Source organism: Lepidochelys kempii, chromosome 9, assembly GCF_965140285.1.
Source record: "Lepidochelys kempii isolate rLepKem1 chromosome 9, rLepKem1.hap1, whole genome shotgun sequence".
Lineage (NCBI taxonomy): Eukaryota > Metazoa > Chordata > Testudines > Cheloniidae > Lepidochelys > Lepidochelys kempii.
In genome coordinates, this window is record NC_136388.1 from 76920094 (window position 1) to 76939572 (window position 19479).

The 19479-nt window shown below is 44.9% G+C and overlaps 1 protein-coding gene across 2 annotated transcripts in view; it reads right to left on the minus strand.

Annotated features, from left to right (window-relative positions):
• KIF4A (kinesin family member 4A) overlaps positions 1-19479 on the minus strand; it is a 41306-nt gene that overhangs the window by 21175 nt on the left and 652 nt on the right. Inside the window, exons 1-11 of one of the 2 annotated variants that reach the window (XM_073360952.2) lie at positions 19276-19473; positions 18312-18452; positions 15606-15748; positions 15308-15422; positions 14345-14535; positions 12682-12771; positions 11471-11637; positions 11068-11162; positions 7165-7284; positions 5626-5801; positions 4767-4828 (exon numbers count right to left, since the gene is read on the minus strand). In XM_073360952.2, coding sequence (XP_073217053.2) covers positions 4767-4828; positions 5626-5801; positions 7165-7284; positions 11068-11162; positions 11471-11637; positions 12682-12771; positions 14345-14535; positions 15308-15422; positions 15606-15728 — 1139 coding nt within the window. In that variant the 5' untranslated portion in view covers positions 15729-15748; positions 18312-18452; positions 19276-19473. Of the gene's footprint in view, positions 1-4766; positions 4829-5625; positions 5802-7164; positions 7285-11067; positions 11163-11470; positions 11638-12681; positions 12772-14344; positions 14536-15307; positions 15423-15605; positions 15749-18311; positions 18453-19275; positions 19474-19479 lie in introns of those variants that run through there. The other variant, XM_073360951.2, reaches the window with a different exon arrangement.

Below are 19479 nucleotides of genomic sequence, written 5' to 3' on the forward strand. Positions count from 1 at the left end.
ATATTGGATATCGTGGACCTGCAGGAAGAGGAGGCTGTGCAGGCACAGTTGTGGACCAGCCGTAAAATGCTGACATTATGAACAAATTGCTCAGGGGATGCAGGAGAAGATGAATGACAGGAACCAGCGGCAGTACTGGGTGAGAAGCAAAGGAGTAGTGGCAGGCGTACCAGAAGACCAGGGAGGCCAATGATCAAACTGGGTGCCAAGCCACAGACGTGCTGCTTTTATGAAAAGCTGCATGCCATATTGATGGAGACACCACCACCACTCCCACAGCACCAGGGATACCTCTAAGGGCCTTGAGTCACAAGCCCCTGCCATGAACAGTGGAGGTAGTGGATGAAGAGGAGTATGGGGGACAGGGGACCAGGGAATCCAGCTACGCAGCAAGCCAGGACCTGGATTTATTTGTTTGTTTTGACTCCACCACAGTCCAACACAGGCAAGCCTGATACAGGGAAAGGAACCATTATTTTCAATTACAAAGCTGGCACTCTCAAAGTAGCAGGACACGGTCTTTTCATTAATTTATTCATACAACCAAGAGAGGTAGAATTGCCATCTGCTTTTCATTCCCCTCCAAGATTACGTGGGGGCATGTGCAGTAGTTTATATAATGTACACAGGGATGTCCCTTGAATCCTCCTAAGATCACGATGAAACTTTCATGAGAGTATTCTGCCAAAAATTTCTAGGGAGAGCTGCCTTATTTCTTCCTCCGCAATAGGACACTTTCCCATGCCACTCAGTGATAACTTCAGACGACACTATTGCAGTACACAGGCTAGAAGCATCTGGGCCTGGGCGGCTTCAGGACATGAGCTGCAGCTGTGTTCTCTGCCTTTGTTACCCTCAAGAATGAGATGCTAGCTAAAACCACCATCATCTGTGGAAAACGGTGCCAGCATTCAGTGCCATTGCCCTATGCTACTAGAATCATGCAACAGAGCAATTCCCCCCTCATTTCCACATCCTCCAGCAGGCCATACTGACCATGGCTGGTGATGTCACTGGCACTATTCACAAGCAATCCCAAGCAGAAGAAGCGAGAATGTAGTGCTTTTAACTTTAGGGGAGCAAGGTGAGTGAGATCCGCATTTTAAGTTTTGTTTTCTGTAGAGAATATGCTGCTAATGGTACCTCTGTTTTATCTTCAGCTGCTGCCATTGCGGCCTTCAAAGTCTCCCCCTCCACACTTGCAGAATGCCTGAGCCAGATAAGGAGGAAAGAACAGGACTCGGGATGACATGTTCAATGAGATCCTGCAAATCAGTGCTGTATCAGGCCTTGAGCACAGAGCCTGGAGGATGAACATTGTGGACATTCTGGAGAAGGAAAGAGTGGAGAGGACAAAGGCCCAGGAGTCCCAACAGGAAAAGGAGATGCACCAGGACATACTAGGGCTTCTCAGGCAGCAGAACACAGGTGCTGCACACTGGTGAACATGCAGGTTCAACAATCCTGTGCTCGCCACCCTCTGCAGCCCATTGAGAACTCAATATTGGGGACCTCTGTATGCACCCCCTGAACATTCCACATGGCATTAGGGGTTGCTGTACTACTCCTTTCATTCCATCCCAGGGAACATTAATGACAATCACAGCTTCATATTCACCAACTGTGACTTTCACAGGTAGGTGTACGTGTTTAGTTAAGATGGACATGAAGGTCCTTTCCCCTTCAGAATTTCTGTTCTATTAATTTACTAAGTTTTTAATGTATTTGTTTTTGTTACACAACTCATAGGATCATTCACAAACAAAATTATATGCCTACATGTGTAGCAATCACCACACAATTCTTACCAGGGCACAAAAGAACAGGGACAGGTAGAGCACCCAACACCATCATACCCTACTCTGGCTCTCTGTTAAAAACCTGTCTTCAAAACCTCCGAGTCATATAGCATAGCACTGAGCTCTTCTAATAGCCCATGTATCTGGCTGCTCAAATTCAGCAGACAGCTGCTCCACCGTAGCAGAAGCTTTTCCTGCTTTGCTTCACATATTATGCAGGACACAGCAGGCAGTCTTAACTATTGGGATATTTTTCTCACTGAGGTCCAATCTTATGAGTAAACAATGCCAATGACTCTTCAAATGACCAAAAGCCCATTTAATTGTTATTTTGCACCTACTGATCTGTCGAGATGGACAATGTATGACTTCATGAGCCAGGGGAGCAAAGGGTAGGCTGGGACGCCCCCATCACTATTGGCATTTCAACATCCCCAATGGTAATCCACCAGTTGGGAAAGTCCCTGCTTATACCTTTCCAAACAGTCCTGTATTCTTAAAGATGCAAATGTCATGCACCTTCCCTGACCAGCCCACACTGTCGTCATTGAAGCAACCCCGGTGATTTGCCATTGCTTGTGTAACCATAGTAAAGTAGCCCTTTCTGATGAAGTACTCAGTGGCGCCGTGGTCTGGTGCTGAAATAGGGATATGCATGCCATCTATTGCTCCACTGCAGTTTGGGAGCCCCACTGCTGCCAAATCCACCTACTATATCCTGCACATTGCCCAGAATCACAGTCCTACATAGCAGGAAGCAATTAGTGGCTCTGCACACTTGGTATTACAACAGCACCAGCAGTGGATTTACCCAGCTCCAAATTGATTCCCAACTGATGGGCAGCAATCTGGCATAGCAAATTTCCCTAATACAAAATGCCCCCCACTTGTCCACGGTCAGAGCAGCTCACGTTGGTATCTCTGCGCTGGAGGACTCGGGCGAACTCAGCACACAGATCCAGGAAGTTGGCTTTCCGCACCCAAAAGTTCAGCAGCCACTGCTAGTCATTTCAAACCCCTATTATGATGCAATCCACCAGTCAGTGCTTATTTCTCGGGTCTGGAAGCAATGCTCCACCTGCCGCAGCTTCTCTGTGAATGCCACCAACAACCTTGAATTGGTTCTCACTATGTTCCACAGCTATCTGGCCTCTAAGGAAATGTCACGTTCCCTCTCATTTGGTTTTTCTTATGGCTTTGCAAATACTCCAGGATCACGTACCCTGTTCTCGCAACACTCATGACAATAGTGCTGAGCTGTGCAGGCTCCATGCTTCTGTCAGAGATGGCGGACAGTGAGGAGGGTCATAGGTTTTTGACAAAAGTCACAAAAAGTATGGGATGCAGACAGTTGCAAACTGGTGAGTTGACACCATGCTCCCAGTCACTCCTGTGAGACTTGTTTAGGACCCATCATGCATCTTCCTAAAAGACAGTGTGCTGGACAGTGGCAAGTTGTACAACAGGATACCTACCCATGAAGCACCGCACTCTGCATCAGTACACTTCCAGGAGTGCTTATGCTCACCGACACAAGGAGCCAAGTACGCATGCACACAAGCAATGTAGTAACTGCGGCAGCTGTGTGCCAACATGACTTGAGTCGACATAAGCTTGTAATGTAGGCATGGCCTTAAGCTTACCAGAAGCCCTATTAGCATATGTTCTGGGTTCTTTTATTGTTTTTAATAGGTTCTCTCTCTAATGCTTTTTATCTTAAGAATAAAGTAGGCTTCCTTAAAAAGAACCATGTAGTCATATATCCGTGGCAATCATTCTGGTATCAGTCTCTCAAGAGAAAGCAAGTAAGTCTGTTTAAGCAGACTGTCTTTGCTGGGAAATACACAATGAAGGCAGGAAACTGTACAACCTGGAAATACCCTGGTCAGAAGGGTGAGAGACATGCATCTCCACCTGAGAGAGGCAACAGCTGGGGAGCTGGAAGCCTAAGGGTAGGCACCCTTGCTGAGATGCAGGTGCAGTCACCCTGAACTGTGACAGAAAATTGAAGAGAGAAAACTCCTGTATTGAGAAGCTTACAGTCTAGGAAGATGGAAAAGTAATCTTTGCTTACTTTTAATTTACAGTTTGGGTGATGGATTGAGAAACTATACAGCAGAAGTGTCCAGTAGGAAGGAGGAAGTACAAGGGATTTTATCCAATATGAGAAATACATGGTCAGTAAAATGCTACCCTTCAATTTAAAAAGCAGGGTCAAATGCCTGCTCAGGGAAGTTTTATGGGTAACCCCAGCAGCTGCCTGTCAGACAAGACCAACTACAGCTCAACTGCAACTTTAGTAAAGTTTTGGAGTGAGATTGAAGTTCTCCACACATTTCCCAACAGAACTATGACAAACAGAGGCTGGATCAGTTTGAGAGAAGGATATAACTGGTGAAACCCAAATCCTGAATTTAAGACCTTCAAGCACTATAAAAGTTAAACAGTTACTGCATCACATAGGCAAGTGGATACTATTTAGGTAGCATCCCTGTGGCTGGTGTTAAATTGAGAAATGGCATTCACTTAGGAGTAGATGCACCCTCTAAGACAAACCCACACACACATCATTTCCTCCCTGGATTTACTAGCATTTGCTTTTTAAGCTAGAGAGGAAATAAAGTCAGTTACTCATAGTGTTTGTTAGCAGCCTCTTAGAAGGCTGATATTTACACCACTAAAATGTTACCATTATTGACCAAGTTCCTCCCCATGCCTCCTCTACTACAGCTAGACTGTTGCATTCTTACAGAGGGTATTGTTGCATATGGAAGCGAAATACTGGGAGCATGACAAAGGAGTGAGAAAGAGGACTTGACAAATACTTGAGTGAAAAATTAGTTCCTGTCTTAGCACCAAGTGCAGTCTAGAGCCTCAGTACAAGAGGGCTAGTCAGGTGGGGGGACGGGGAGGTGCAGGGAATCAAGGCCTCTAGTTATATTAAGAGCATTAGTCTACAATTCTTACTTGACAGACACTGGGAGCGTCCCTCCATGGGCTTGCAACAACAAGACCTGCAGCTGTTGTACCTAGAGGGAAACAGAAAAAAAGTACCCAACTTTGAATCTACCTCTATAGTAATCAGCTCAGAGCACACTGACCTCTAAGAAAGAGTTGGAGCTGCAGGAATTAACATTAATGACTAAGAGGGAGCTTTTCCCTCTCTGTCAGTGCTGAACCAATGCTCCAGCGTTATTTGACAGCACAATGTTACCTTTCACATGATACACAAGATAGAGTTTATGAGCACATCTTCACTGGAGAGTCCCTACAAGAGTGCCAGGAGAAATAGGGAGAAAGCATTATCCTTTATGTTTTAAGCAAACTAGAATTTGATTAAACTAGATTTGCCTGCAATTGATTGCATATGAACCCTTCAACATTTCCTATCCTAAACTTGGGCAGTATAGCTGTGTAGCGTTCGCTAGATGCCATACTTCACTCCAGAGATGGCTGCACTTTGGTGGCAGTGACATTTCTTATGCTGTGTCCAGTGCACAATTAATGTGAAATGTAAACTGTGGTGGACACCAACACTTGGCCATGACCGAAGCTTGACCTTGAAGGCCCAACCTAAAAGTGGAGAAAATAAATGTTCCAGGTGCAGCACACTTACAGTAGAGAATCTCAAGCAGCATGTGGCATTAGAGAAGAGGCCACTGCACACAAAGAAACATTTAAGGATTTCCTTTAAGGTGACCCATAGCTAAGTGAGTTCAGTGTCTATTTCTCTTTCGTGAATTTGATGCAATGAGGATTATCTCACTTTTGCTATGTACAACAGATGTTTTCCAGCCTCCAGCTGAAGGAGGGAAGTGTTCAGTACCTGCTGCTTTAGATGATTTAGTTCAGCTGCCTGAGGATCAATGTTGACTATTGGTTTGTTTTTTATTTTTCTCGCCCTGTCAGCATAGCGCAAAGTGTTTAAGGTTTCTTCTAAGTTGGAATCTGCTGGGCTCACACAGGCAATCATGAGAGTGTGGCTGTTACCACCCAAGGAATCTGAATAGAAACAGAATGGGACAAAGCATTACTGAGACAGTGAAAATGTCAAAGTGGGTTAGTGATGGAAACCCAGAGCTGTAAGAGTGCACCAAACCCATAAAACACAATGGTCAAAACCTCGTCTGTGTTGGCTAACGTGCTAGTCATGTAATACTCCATAGCTGATTTCTCCCATTACAAGAAACACTGTTAAGAAAAGCAACTAGTAAGAGCCCCACTGAAATATGTCACCCCACCTCCTTCTTCCCCTCAAAAAGTTAAACAACATTTTTCACATATGCTATTTTGCCTCCTGTTTCTACTCCAAACGCCGGTGGTTTGACATCACATGCTGCTGACGGGAGTCTCATGTCAAGCAGCTACACAATTCCCTATATCAATGTTTCAGGTACTCTTACTTCTGCTGGCATCAGCTCCCCTGGAAGATGAAATTTCATGGGTACTCTGGACAGTCAAACATCAGATCAGACTTCATTCTCCTTCATTTGAGGATCTGAACAAATATACTCCCCCTGGCAATGAGCTGCCCAGAATGGCATATTACTTTTGCACCCAGCGTCTGTATTATCCAGCTTTGTGCCATAAGTCTCCTGAGAAGAGCACAAATGGTCCTGCTCAAATTCAGCTCACTCAACTGGGTTTCTTAAGAAGGTTATGGCACCTTACAGTCCATGTTTTGAAAGATGTAAAATGGTTTTGTGTAGCAAGTTACTTCACTGTGAAAAGGAAGACTGAAAAACTAATTTAATAAATTGAGCTATTTCCTTTTTATTCCCAGACTAAAGTGTCATTAAGATGAAGACTAAAGATTCCAGATCAGGAATTAAGGGTAAATAACATTCTTGTAATGTGTTTTATCACAAAAACAAGCATTACAAACTCAGAAAATTCAGAGTTAAGGTTAAACTTAAGAAATCAAAAAAAAAATCAAAACAAACCACATTAAGGTGTAAATGTTTAAGGGACATAGCGTCTTAGCTCTGCCCTGTGGTGACATGGTGCAGTAACCATTCAGTTATGATTTGTTGATACTAGTGATTGTGCCTCCAGATTAGATTAATGTATTTTAAAAAGGCAGTTTAGAGTGTCTCAAGGTTTTTTTCCTTATAGTGTCACTGCAGGATAGAGTTAGAGTTGTTTGTGCCCCTACCCCAAAGCATTTGCACTCAAAGATAAGACAACAAAAACACAGAGGGATTAAGGATCATGGGTATGTGGAATAAAGCACAAATAATACATTCATATCAGGTCAATGGGAATGTAACACACTTGGCCTGAGGGTTACACAGCTCTTGACATATTATTTTGTTACATATTTATTTTTAACTATAGAACAGAACTATACCGGTATGGCTCTTACCTTGCAGCAGCCGCGTTAACTTGGAGTCTCTGTAAGGGACAAAACCACCCTTTTTATTTTCATCGCCAAGAGCACTGATTACATTTCCCAGGCATAGGAGACCTCTGTTAATGTTGATTCCTGCACACAAACAAATAAAATCCAAAGTGAGTAAGAGTTAAACCAAATAGATAGGTTTGCTTTATTACTGTTTATGTCCTATACTTGCCAACAAAGGTCAGAAAATGTAGAAAATGAAGAGGTTTAGTCCTCATAGAAAAGCTCCAGTTCCCAGAAGGAAATCCCTCCCTATGCCTTCTTCCCACAGGTTTGCAAAAGAGATTTAATGAAGAAGGATATGGTTACAGAACAGATGTACTATGTGGAGTCATATGAAGCACCAGCAGGTTAATAACCTTCAATGTTGTCCTAGTCAGAATGGCAGAGGAACTCTTCTTTAAAGACCTGCTCTTTTCTCCAACTGAAAACCCCAAAATAGGGAAAGAACAGGTTAAAGAACATTTTGATAAGTCAGATGTATTCAAGTCAGCAGGGCCTAATAAAATTCAACCTAGGGTACTTAATGAACTAGCTGACAATCTCCAAACCATTAGCAATTATCTTTGGGAATTCTTGAAGGATGGCGAGGTCCCAAAGGACCGAAGAAGGGCAAACATAGTACCTATCTTTAAAGTGGGGAACAGAGAGGACCTAGAGAATTATAGACCAGTCAGCCTACATATTATTAAACAAATTTGGAAGCATCTACATGGTAACAGGGTTACAAGGAATAGCCAGCATTGATTTGTCAAGAACAAACCAGGCCAAATCAACCTAATTTCCTTCTTTGTCAGAGTAAGTGGCCTAGGGGATTGTGGGGAATGGAAGAAGTAGATGTTATGTTTATTTTAATAAGGCTTTGTGACAGTCCCAAAAGACACTCATGAGCAAACTGGAGAAATGTGGTCTAGATGAAATTACTATAAGATGGGTGCATAGCTGGTTAGAAGACCATACTCAATGAGTAGTTATCAATGATTTGCTATCATAGTGGGAGCGTATATCTAGTGAGGTCCTGTAGGGGTCAGTCCTGGATCTGGTACTGTTCAGTATTTTCATTAATGACTTGGGTAATAGAGGGGAGATCATGCTTATTGAAATTGCAGATGACAGGTGGGTAGGGATACAAGCACTTTGGAAGACAGGATTAAAATTAGAAATTGCCATGACAAATTGGAGAATTGGTCTGAAATCAACAAGATGAAATTCAGTAAAGACAAGTGCAAAGTACTGCACTTAGGAAGGGGGGCGGCGGGAGGTGGAAAAATCCACAGCTACAAAAGGGGGAATAACTGGCTAGGCAGTAGCACTGCAAAGAAGCATCTTAAGGTTATAGGGGATCACAAATTGAATATGAGCTAGCAATGTGATGCAGCTGCAAAAAAGACCAATATCATTCTGAAGCCTATTAATAGGTGTGTCATATTAAGACACGGGAGGTTGTTGGTACTGGTAAGGCTTCAGCTGGAATACCGGTGTTCAATTCTGGGTGCCAAACTTTCCAGTTTTGTCCACATCTTTCATAAAGAGTCCGGGGGATGGGGGGAATGATATAAAGTTTAGGAAATCTGACGGAGAAAGGTTAAACTGATTATGTTTAGTCTTGAAAAAGAAAAACTTAAGAGGGACCTGATGATAGTCTTCAGATACATTAAAGACTGTTATAAAGTGGATGGTGATCAATTGTTCTCCATGTCCACTAAAGTAGGATAAAAAGTAATGGGCTTAATCTGCAGCGAGAGAGATTTAGGTCAGATATAAGGAAAACTAACTAGAAGGCTAATTAAATTCGAGAATAGGCTTCCAACAGAAGTTGTGGAATCCCCCTCACTGAAGGTTAAGAACAGTTTGGACAAATACCTGTCAGGGATGGTCTAGGTTTAGTTGGTCCTGCCTCAGTACAGGGGGCGGGACTTAATGACTCACTGAAGTCTCTTCCAACCCTATATTTCTGATTCAATGAACATCAGAGTTTCATCCTACTAGATTTGGATATTTTTTTGAAAAACCAGAACCAAGGATGAACAGCATCTGCCCTTCTCACCTCCCACCCCATTATCAGAGTGCAACAGATGGCTTATTTTGGTACAGTCAAAGGTTCATAAAGATCGTAGCAATCAGTGATGTTTTAGCATATCCATTCTGCCTAGAAGAGTCAATGCTGACATCAGCTACAGCGTGATGGCGAGAGTGGAAGATAAGGCACATTGTCCTTCCCCATACTTTGCTAGTTGAACACAGGAATGTAGTAACTGACAATGTGCCTCATCTAGTCCAGTACCCATCTCTGACAGTGATCAACACCAGGAGCCTCAGAAGAAGAAACCCTAACGTGGGGTAGTTATGGAATAACTTGCTCCCAGAAAAAGTTTGATCCTAATTCCCATTAGAGGATGTCTTATGCCCCAAGTTGAGGGTTTATATTTTTTCCATAGCTCGTTTATTTTTAGCTTTTACTATTATAACTTAAGACATTCTGTTATCCAAGTAAAATGTCTAACCCTTTTTGGAATCCTGCTAAGCTAATGGCCTTAGCAATATCTTGTGGCAGTAATATCTTCTGCATTGTGTGAAAAGTGATGTATCAGTTTTGAATTGACTGCCTTTGGATCTCATTGAATGTCCTTATGATCAAAGGTGAATAGACATTTCAAATCTACCTAGAACCCTTCAGTGGCTAGCATGAGTTCCTCCAAGTTTCCCGTTCTTCTGCACCAACCCAAAGAATCTTGTTCTGATTTTAAAGGGTGAATGTAGAGGAAAGACTGGTTGAGTCCTCTAATGCAGCAGTTCTCAAACTATGGGGCAGGCCTCCCACAGGAGGGTCGGGAATGTGTGGATTTAAAAAAAACTCTGGCTGTCAGCCCCAGATAGGGTGACCAGACAGCAAGGGTGAAAAATGAGGACAGGGGGACGGGGGTAATTGGCACCCATATAAGACAAAACCCCAAATATCGGGACTGTCCCTATAAAATTGGGACATCTGGTCACCCTAGCCCCAGGTGACAGGGGCTCATGCAAAAGTGCCGTGCACACCTGGTAGGCAGGGATAAAGGGGACAGCCAGAGCCTCAGCACCTGGGCTCTCCTTCTCCCCTACTACACCCAGTCCCTCACCAGGAGGCAGCAGGCTCTGGCTGTCAACCCTGGGGTGGCAGAAGCAGTGCAGAAGTAAGGGTGGCCATGGGGTTCTATGTCTGCTGTGAAAAGTGATATTGACATATATCACTTTTCACATTGCCACCCTTATTTCTGTGCTGCTGCATGCTCTCCACTGCCTTCATAGCTGGGTGGCAGTATATGTACTTGGGGAAGAGACGCATAAAGGACTACAGGCACAAATAAGTTTGAGAACCACTGCTCTAGTGGATTTAAAAAAAAAAAAGGAGAAGAAATTTTTTGTCTTTGTTTTTGCTGGATTCCTTAGAGATTCGCAATGGAAGATCAGCCCTTAACTGAAGGTATATGACTCTTTCAGAGAGCTTTTCTCCCAAAGCATTTCATGCACTTGGGCTAAATAACTGAACACTGTGTTTGATCATCAGAACAAAAAGCTTTCCCCCTCAACTGCATATGTTTCAGTCACTTAGGAAGCCATGATCCAGCTAGTCCTTCAGTCCTCAAATTCCAGAAGACAAAGCCTGATATATTCCTGACATAAAAGCCAAACAGAAAGTTTTAAATACCTTTCAAGCTCTCCTTATACCTCAAAACCCAGCAAAAACAAGTCTCTCTTCTTTGTGTGTCACCTTTAAGGTCAGGATTTCAGAGTGGTGTGCTGTATTTTGTCCTTTCTAGGAATGTAAGAGGTGAAGAGCACAAGCTTGCACTACTGAAGTTGTTTGAAGTTATTGTGCTTCCTTACCTTCCTTTAGTCGGTCCCCCTCAGCCTTGGTTTTCTTTTGCCTTTCGGAGCCAGCAAGATCTACAAGGTGTAGCTTGCAGCGAAAGCTGTTGTTCCTACATCAGACAGAAAAGTTACACTCCTCAGCTAATGTGTGGTTAGAATGCGAGCAGCAATCAGGATGTAGGGGATTTCACATCAGAGCTGATCCAATGGGTTTAAGAGTGCATTTCTTATCAAAGTGCTGCCACTGGCTTTTGAAATTAGGAGAGTCTAGTGACTGTATATCTTCAAGGCAACTTTTTCTAGAGTCAACCAGTAATGGTTAAAAAGGTTACCTTTTGATAAGCAAGTATGAAATCTCAGACTGACAAGAGACAGGGTTGAATCAGAACTGTTACCGAAGGAGTTCTCGCTTTCTTACTTGTCACATTTCTTTCTCTGTTCGATTGAAATGGTGAAGATTGCATGGGACCGCGAGGACTGAGAGTTCATAGCTGTAGAGGCTACAGTTCTGGAATTGTTTCCCTGCTCCAGACAGAGGACGGTATCTTGGGCACACGCCACATCCCGTTCTGTTAATCCTACAATCTGTGCCAAGAACGAAGAATCTGGTTTCGTCTTCTTGCCTCTCAATATTCAGCCTTCACTTACTACATTACAGATGTGTACTTATGTCTCAGACCAAGTCCCTGCTTCCATCCCACTGTGACCACAACTAGCAAAGGAGAAACACACATTTGCACTCTGCTGTAGTCTAACAGACTTTACCAGAAAGAGATTAATGCTCACCAAGGGGTCCAAATTTGTGCCAACTAAGAGCTGTATTAACAGCTTATAAATAGGCATATCTAATTGCCATCCAGGAGCCCAGTATGCTGCCACTAACATGAGTCATGCCTCATCTAAAATACAGAAGCAAATCCTCTGAAGGTGCCAGCATACAAAGCTGCATAAGAGAACCTTTGTTCCAGGCATCCAACTAGAACATAGATACTACATATGCCCAAGGTTTTTGGAAATATGGCAATCAGCAACCCACTCACCATTTGGAAATGTTAATGAAGTATGATTGACAAGCCCTGGAGACAAAAGCTAGTTTATCCACAGAACAGATGCAGGATGAAACAGCAGCACAAAAAACTTTCCCTACACTGTACCCCAAACTCATCTATGGACTTCAGGCCTTCTCTGGAGGACTTAGGGACAGAGTTTAGTTTCATATCTATAGCCAGTGCCTGCCATGGCCATTTTGCTGTAGCTTTCCTCCTTTTGAGTTTGGGAGAAGGCATGCAGCAAGGAAGTTTGGCTTCAGGAACTGCAGTAATGTGTTACTTTAAATAAAATCAGGGTTTGAGTTAATGTTATCAGTTCACTGAGAGCTTTAACTAGCTGTGGTCTGAAATCTAGATCCTAATGAAGTCATCGCAGAGCAGGTTTGAGAATCACCAGACATTTAATTTAGAAAAGAGTTGGAAGTCAGCATTCTTTTGTATCAGTGACCAGAGTGAAGCATGAGAGAGAATCTGAGACAGCAAGATTATGAATTGCAAAAGTGTGTCTGGGTTTGATTGAAACATTGGACTCTGACCTCTCCCACCTCCCAGTGTGCCCACCTCTGTGGGAACAACGCACCTTTATGCCTTCTTTGGGGTCCTCCCGTATGCTGATTTGAGATCGTTCTCTAGATGGAGACAGCAGGTCTAGAATATCCTCATTGTAGATCTGAAGGTATTTGAACAGAAGCTCAGAACAAGTGGTCCAGGCGGAAGAGGGCATGGAGCATGAGGGACAATAAAGGGTTACGCTGAACCATGCTAACTTTGCAAGATATTGCACACATCTTACTCACTAAAACATGCAGATTTAACTTGGCCCCAGTCCTGTGAGTAGGAGTTGTGTTTTATTAAATTAAATTCCTACACGTGCCCCACTCTCCATTCCCCATGGGCTCCTCAATGACAGAAGTTCTACAAGCCTGAGAACCCCAATTCCCAAAAGAGAAGAGTGTGATGCTGGAGATGCTCCTTGCTCATCTGAGGCAAATCTCTTTAAGACAGCGGTTCTCAAACCATGGGGTGGGACTTCCAAGGGAGGCATGGGAATGTGTCAAGGGAGGAGAGACTGTGTGCTTTTTGGGGGGGGCAGGAAAGAGCTCTGGCTGTCAGCCCCAGGTGGCTGGGGCTCATGAAGAAGGGCTGTGCAAGCCTAGGAGGCAGGGATAAAGGGGACAGCCAGAGCCGCACCACACAGGCTCAGGCTCTCCTTCCCCCGTCTCTCCCTCAATCCCTCACCAGGAGGTGGCAGGGCTCTGGCTGTCAGCACCAGGGTGGCGGAAGCAAAGGTGGCAATGGGGCGCTAAGTCTACTGCGAAAAGTGACAAATCTCTCTTTTCACATTGCCAGCCTTATTTCTGTGCTGCTGCTGGCACACACTGCCTTCAGAGCTGGGCACTCCTCCAACAGACGCTGCTTTCCACTCTGCATTCAGAGCTGTGCGGTGATATATGTACTTGTTGTGTAAACGTCTACAGACACAAAGGGGGGTGGAGGGAACGCATTGATCAAATAAGTTTGAGAACCACTGCTCTAGGAAGAAATGCAGTAGTCCTATCCCCATTATAGATTACAACAGAACATTCTAGGAACTGTGTCCCAAGTAGCACGCATAGAAGGTTAGACTTAGTAGCCAGATCTGCACACTGATCAGGAAAGTATGCAGTCCCATAAGAACGGTCTGACCCAGTAGGGCAAAATGTCCATCTAACCCAGTATCCTGTCTTCTGACAGTGGCTAGTGCCAGGTGTCCTGGAGAGAATGAACAGAACAGGTAATCAAGTGATCCATCCCCTGCTGTTCATTCCCAGTTTCTGAAAAACAGAGGCAAGGGACACCTATCTGCTACATAGGCTTTCATTCATGAGAAGTTATAGGTCCCTTTCTAAAGTCCTTTAGATTTCCCTTTATACCAGCTCTCCTGATTCAGCTGCCACAACCCTACTCACTGGAGTGTTACCAAAGAAAAAGAGAAGGGGAAAAAAAAAAAAAACAAAAACCCCCACACCAGACTATTTAAATAACCACAAGAAGGAGGCTTTATGATTTAAAAAAAAAAAAAAAAAAAGAGGAGCCTAGTGGAATCTGGTTTCAGTCCCAACCAAGACTACAACATAGTGTGTGACCTGAGGCTTCGATTTTAATAAGCCCAGCTGCCTGAAGAATTTGACCTATTTAAGCCTCACTTTATTACAAAGTTTGCTTTTAATTCCAGATATTTTGAAACTGTAAATAGCTTTTACCTCCAAATAAGAGACTTTCAGGGTGAACTCCCATTCCAGCCTCTGTTCTTTTTCCTGAAAGAGTAGTTTGATAACACGAGGAATGACTCCAACAGTAGGTTCATGCTCTTGATCAGCAGTGTAAGTCCCTCCCATAGAATATGTTTTTCCAGAACCTGTCTGTCCATACGCCAAGACAGTAGCATTATACCCTGAAGAAGTAGAGAATGTCTGGAATCAGGAGGAGGATGGGATCATCTAAGAAGAGACCTTGTCAGATTGGAGCATCCTAGTATGCTTCCGTGTGAAGTGTCCTCAGAAGCTAGAATCTCCAATTCAGAGAAGCATTGCCACTCACCCATTCAGTTTACACAGCATAAATGCACAATTCATAGTCTGCTAAGTCAAGAACAAAAAGCTGAACAGAACCAGGTGCCTTATCTGGACTATGAAGTATGAGGTGAGATTTATTAATTAAGCCTAATTTTATGGTTCTGACTAAAGATGCCAGAAACAATTTTTTAACTGCTCTGTCAACCTTCCCCTCCCCACAACATCTTAGGTAACCAGTCTCAAAGTTGACATTCAAGTGTCGGACTGCAGATCAAACAAACAATCATAAAGGATCTTAACATAATCCTGGTGTTTTAAGTCAGTCCATCCATTTTTGCTTTCCGTGAAGCCCAGTGAGACTGCACAACTCATCTTGGTGGCCCAGTGGAATACCACGCTAGCAGTAAATAGGCAGGATTTAGCACTCACCACTTCAGCCTGGGATTGATTTCTAATCAGAAAAGCATTTTATTAACATGGAAAGGTATGGTGGGTGAGGGAAATCAGAGTGGATAACCAAGTGACCTTTCCTGGCTTAACAGGATCTTTTCCTGTTTCACTTGACTTTGGAATGCCACCCTGACCACAACTGACAGCATTTTTAAAAAGAGATTTCACTTAGTTACTATGAACAATCCAACAGGCTCTCACCTTTGAAGATGCCCCGTATCAGAGGGGCAACAGATCTATTGAAAACTTCCTCCTGCTCAGCAGATGGGTCAAACACAAAATCGTATGTGAAGGATTTATCATTGCCTACAATCACCTGTGGGAAAGATGAGAAAGCAGGTAGTGACACATACACTGCAGTTTATGGGTTCATTTACTCGATACTAAATTCAGGTCATTTACAATGGTGCGAGTCTACAGAAATACCACTGACGTCAATAGAGTGATTCTAGTAAGTGAAAGATTTTGACCCTTCATAGTCAAGACATCATTTACTTACCTGTGGTTCCTCAGGCACAAAGGATAGACACATCTGGCATCCCTCACTGATCTCTTTGGGGACCAAGGGGCGACAGCGGAGTACCACACGCACAGGAATCACTTTCTCATCCTCTTTCACCATTTCAGATTACAATAGCTTCCCTAAAAAAACCAAAGACATAGAGTTAAGTGTGTCTCACTGTAAGTATCATCAGCTGGATTTCCTTTATCAGGCTTGACAGCCACTCTGGGCATTAAGACACATTCAGCTTCCACATAGTCTGCACTGGTGTTTGTTTACAACTGGCATAAGTTGGAAAGAGTCTATGATTCCATTATATCACATTCACTGCACAAAGAAAGATTACCCAGATAGAGTGAGAAACCCTAAGATAGCAGTCTCTGAATAATTTAACATTTCACTTAAAAATTAGATCTTAGGACACTTGGAGCTCATTTACACTAGAAGCAATGAAGTGGCGTAGTGCATCTGGTGAAGACACTCTATGCTGACAGAAGGGAGCTCTCCCATCAGCATAATAAAACCACCTCCATGAGAGGTGGTAGCAATGTTGTGCTGTCCACACCAATGCTTAGGTCAGCATAATGCTGACATAACCTGTAATGTAGGCAAGCCTTCAGAATTGTAAAGAAAGCCTGCTGTAAGTGACCTGAAGCAGGTTTCAGAGTAACAGCCGTGTTAGTCTGTATTTGCAAAAAGAAAAGGAGTACTTGTGGCACCTTAGAGACTAACCAATTTATTTGAGCATAAGCTTTCGTGAGCTACAGCTCACTTCATCGGATGCATACTGTGGAAAGTGTAGAAGATCTTTTTATATACACACAAAGCATGAAAAAAATACCTCCTCCCACCCCACTCTCCTGCTGGTAATAGCTTATCTAAAGTGATCACTCTCCTTACAATGTGTATGATAATCAGACCTGAAGCAGCATCACCTACCCAAGCACATAAACATACCTCCAAAGCCTCTGCTGCTCAAAGCTTTTCCAAGGACCAAAGTAACTAATGACAACTTGATTGGTTTTATGACTGCAACTCAGAATTTCAGGGCTAGCCTTTAAACTAACCAGAATCAGGTAATTTCACTCTGACAATCATAGAATATTATGGTTGGAAGAGACCTCAGGAGGTCATCTAGTACAAACCCCTGCTCAAAGCAGGACCAACACCAATTAAATCAGCCCAGCCAAGGCTTTGTCAAGCTGGGCCTTAAAAACCTCTAAGGATGGAGATTCCACCACCTCCCTAGGTAACCCATTCCAGTGCTTTACCACCCTCCTAGTGAAATAGTGTTTCCTAATATCCAACCTAGACCTCCTCCACTGCAACTTGAGATCATTGCTTCTTGTTCTGTCATCTGCCACCACTGAGAACAGCCTAGCTCCATCCTCTTTGGAACCCCCCCTTCAGGTAGCTGAAAGCTGCTATCAAATCCCCCCCCCTCACCCTTCTGCATGCTAAATAACCCCAGTTCCCTCAGTCTCTCCTTGTAAGTCTTGTGCCCCAGCCCCTGAATCATTTTTGTTGCCCTCTGCTGGACTCTCTCCAATTTGTCCACATCCCTTCTGTAGCGCGGAGGGACCAAAACTGGATGCAGTACTCCAGGTGTGGCCTCACCAGTGCCGAATAGAGCGGAATAATCACTTCCCTTGATCTGCTGGCAATAATCCTACTAATCTAGCCCAATATGCCGTCGGCCTTCTTAGCAACGAGGACACACTGCTGACTCATATCCAGCTTCTTGTCCACTGTAACCCCCAGGTCCTTTTCTGCAGGACTGTTGCTTAGCCAGTCGGTCCCCAGCCAGTAGCGGTGCATGGGATTCTTCCTTCCTAAATGCAGGACTCTGCACTTGTCATTGTTGAACTTCATCAGATTTCTTTTGGCCCAATCCTCCAATTTGTCTAGGTCCTTCTGTATCCTATCCCTCCCCTCCAGCGTATCTACCTCTCCCCCCATCTCAGTGTCATCTGCAAACTTGCCAAGGATGCAATTCAACCCATCATCCAGATCATCGATAAAGATGTTGAACAAAACCGGCCCCAGGACTGATCCCTGGGGCACTCCACTTGATACCGGCTGCCAACTACACATTGAGCCGTTGATCACTACCCATTGTGCCTGACAATCTAGCCAGCTTCCTATCCACCTTATAGTGTATTCATCCAATCCACTTTTTTAACTTGCTGGCAAGAATACTGTGGGAGACGGTGTCAAAAGCTTTGCTAAAGTCAAGATATATCACATTCACCACTCTCCCCATATCCACAGAGCCAGTTATCTCATCATAGAAGGCAATCAGGTTGGTCAGGCATGACTTGCCCTTGGTGAATCCATGTTGACTGTTCCTGATCACCTTCCTCTCCTCCAAGTGCTTCAGTGCTTGGGAAAAGGATGAGCAGCAACAGAAAGACCAAAAACACTAAAGCTAGGAACATGTGGAGTAGTAAAGACCCAGTTCTCTCTCCTCAGTAGCAGGTGGTGGCTACACTTCTGGTCAAGGATTGCTGTAGACTTTGCTGCAATCTCTCATCAATATTCTGCTAGTAGGTGTCTGCAGCAGATGCTATTGTCCTGAATCCCAAAAATGTAACCCCCACCCCTTGCTATTTAGTTGGAAAGGAGGTTTTTGTTTGTTAGGAAAAAATAGTACAGCTGATAAAAATATCAGTTTTAACAGGAAGAAAGAAGGATTTTTGTCACCTGAGGCTCTGGAGAGATATGAGCAGCTTTTCGCCTCCCTATTCCCAGAACGATGCTGATGTGCTGTACAACCTTCACTTCCCTGAACCTCAGTGTCTTGCACCCGTTCTGTGTCCAGTCACCATAGTAACAGAGCCCCTTCTGTAAGAGAGCATCATCATGCCACACCATCAACAGACATGGCACTGCCTGCCCCAAAGCTTCCCACAGAGAAATTGTGACAAACTGACCAGGAACAAAGCTCAAAACCATTCATAAAACGCTCATTGGAGGGAAGCCAACAAAGGGAGGGATAGTTCAGTGGTTTGTGCATTGGCCTGTGAAACCCAGAGTTGTGAGTTCAATCCTTGAGGGGGCCATTTAGGGATCTGGGGCAAAAATTGGGGATTGGTCCTGCTTTGAGCAGGGGGTTGGACTAGATGATCTCCTAAGGTCCCTTCCAACCCTGATAGTCTATGACAATCCCAGGCTTGGGCTGACTCAGGCAGCTCTAGCGCCTGGGGGCGCGGCAGGGGGCTCCATTGCCTCAAGCCGGGTAGCGCGGAACAAGGGCGGGAGGCGACGGCGAGCGGCCCGTGGTGCTTGCAGGGGCCTCCCAGCACGGAGACTGTTCCGCTCCTGCCGGGGGGGGGGGGTGAAGGGGGGGCGGCGGCTCAGCCAAGCCGGGGCGGCGGACGCTGCTCCTAGCTGTACCCCCGTTTCTCTGACTCCGAGGGGCTGAGGCGAGGCCCCGTGGGGAAGCCAGCGGGGGACACGGCCGAGCTCTGCACCGGGAGGCCCTGCCCAGCTCCGCCCGCCCCGCGCTCAGAGGGTCACGGGGACGCCGTGGTGGCAGCCCAGGCCCCCGAGCGAGCCAACACCGGGAGAGCTCGCATCCCGCCACCCGCGGGCCTGAGCGGCTCCGGAGAACAAGCCGGCCCTGGGCCGGGCCGCAGAGCTCCCGGGCCGTTCGGGGGAGAGATACCTGCCCTCGCGGAGGCCCCGTGACAACGACCAGGCGCCAGCAGCCCAAGCCCGGCGCCCCAAGTCAGCAGGGCCGCGGGAAGCTGGTGCGGAAAGGAACCGCCGCCTGCCTGAGCCTTCGGCCTCCCCTTAGTAACCCTTCCCCTTGTCCTGGAGCTTTAACCGCCAACATTCAAACCCGCCCCGCCCGCCAATGGCAGAGCCA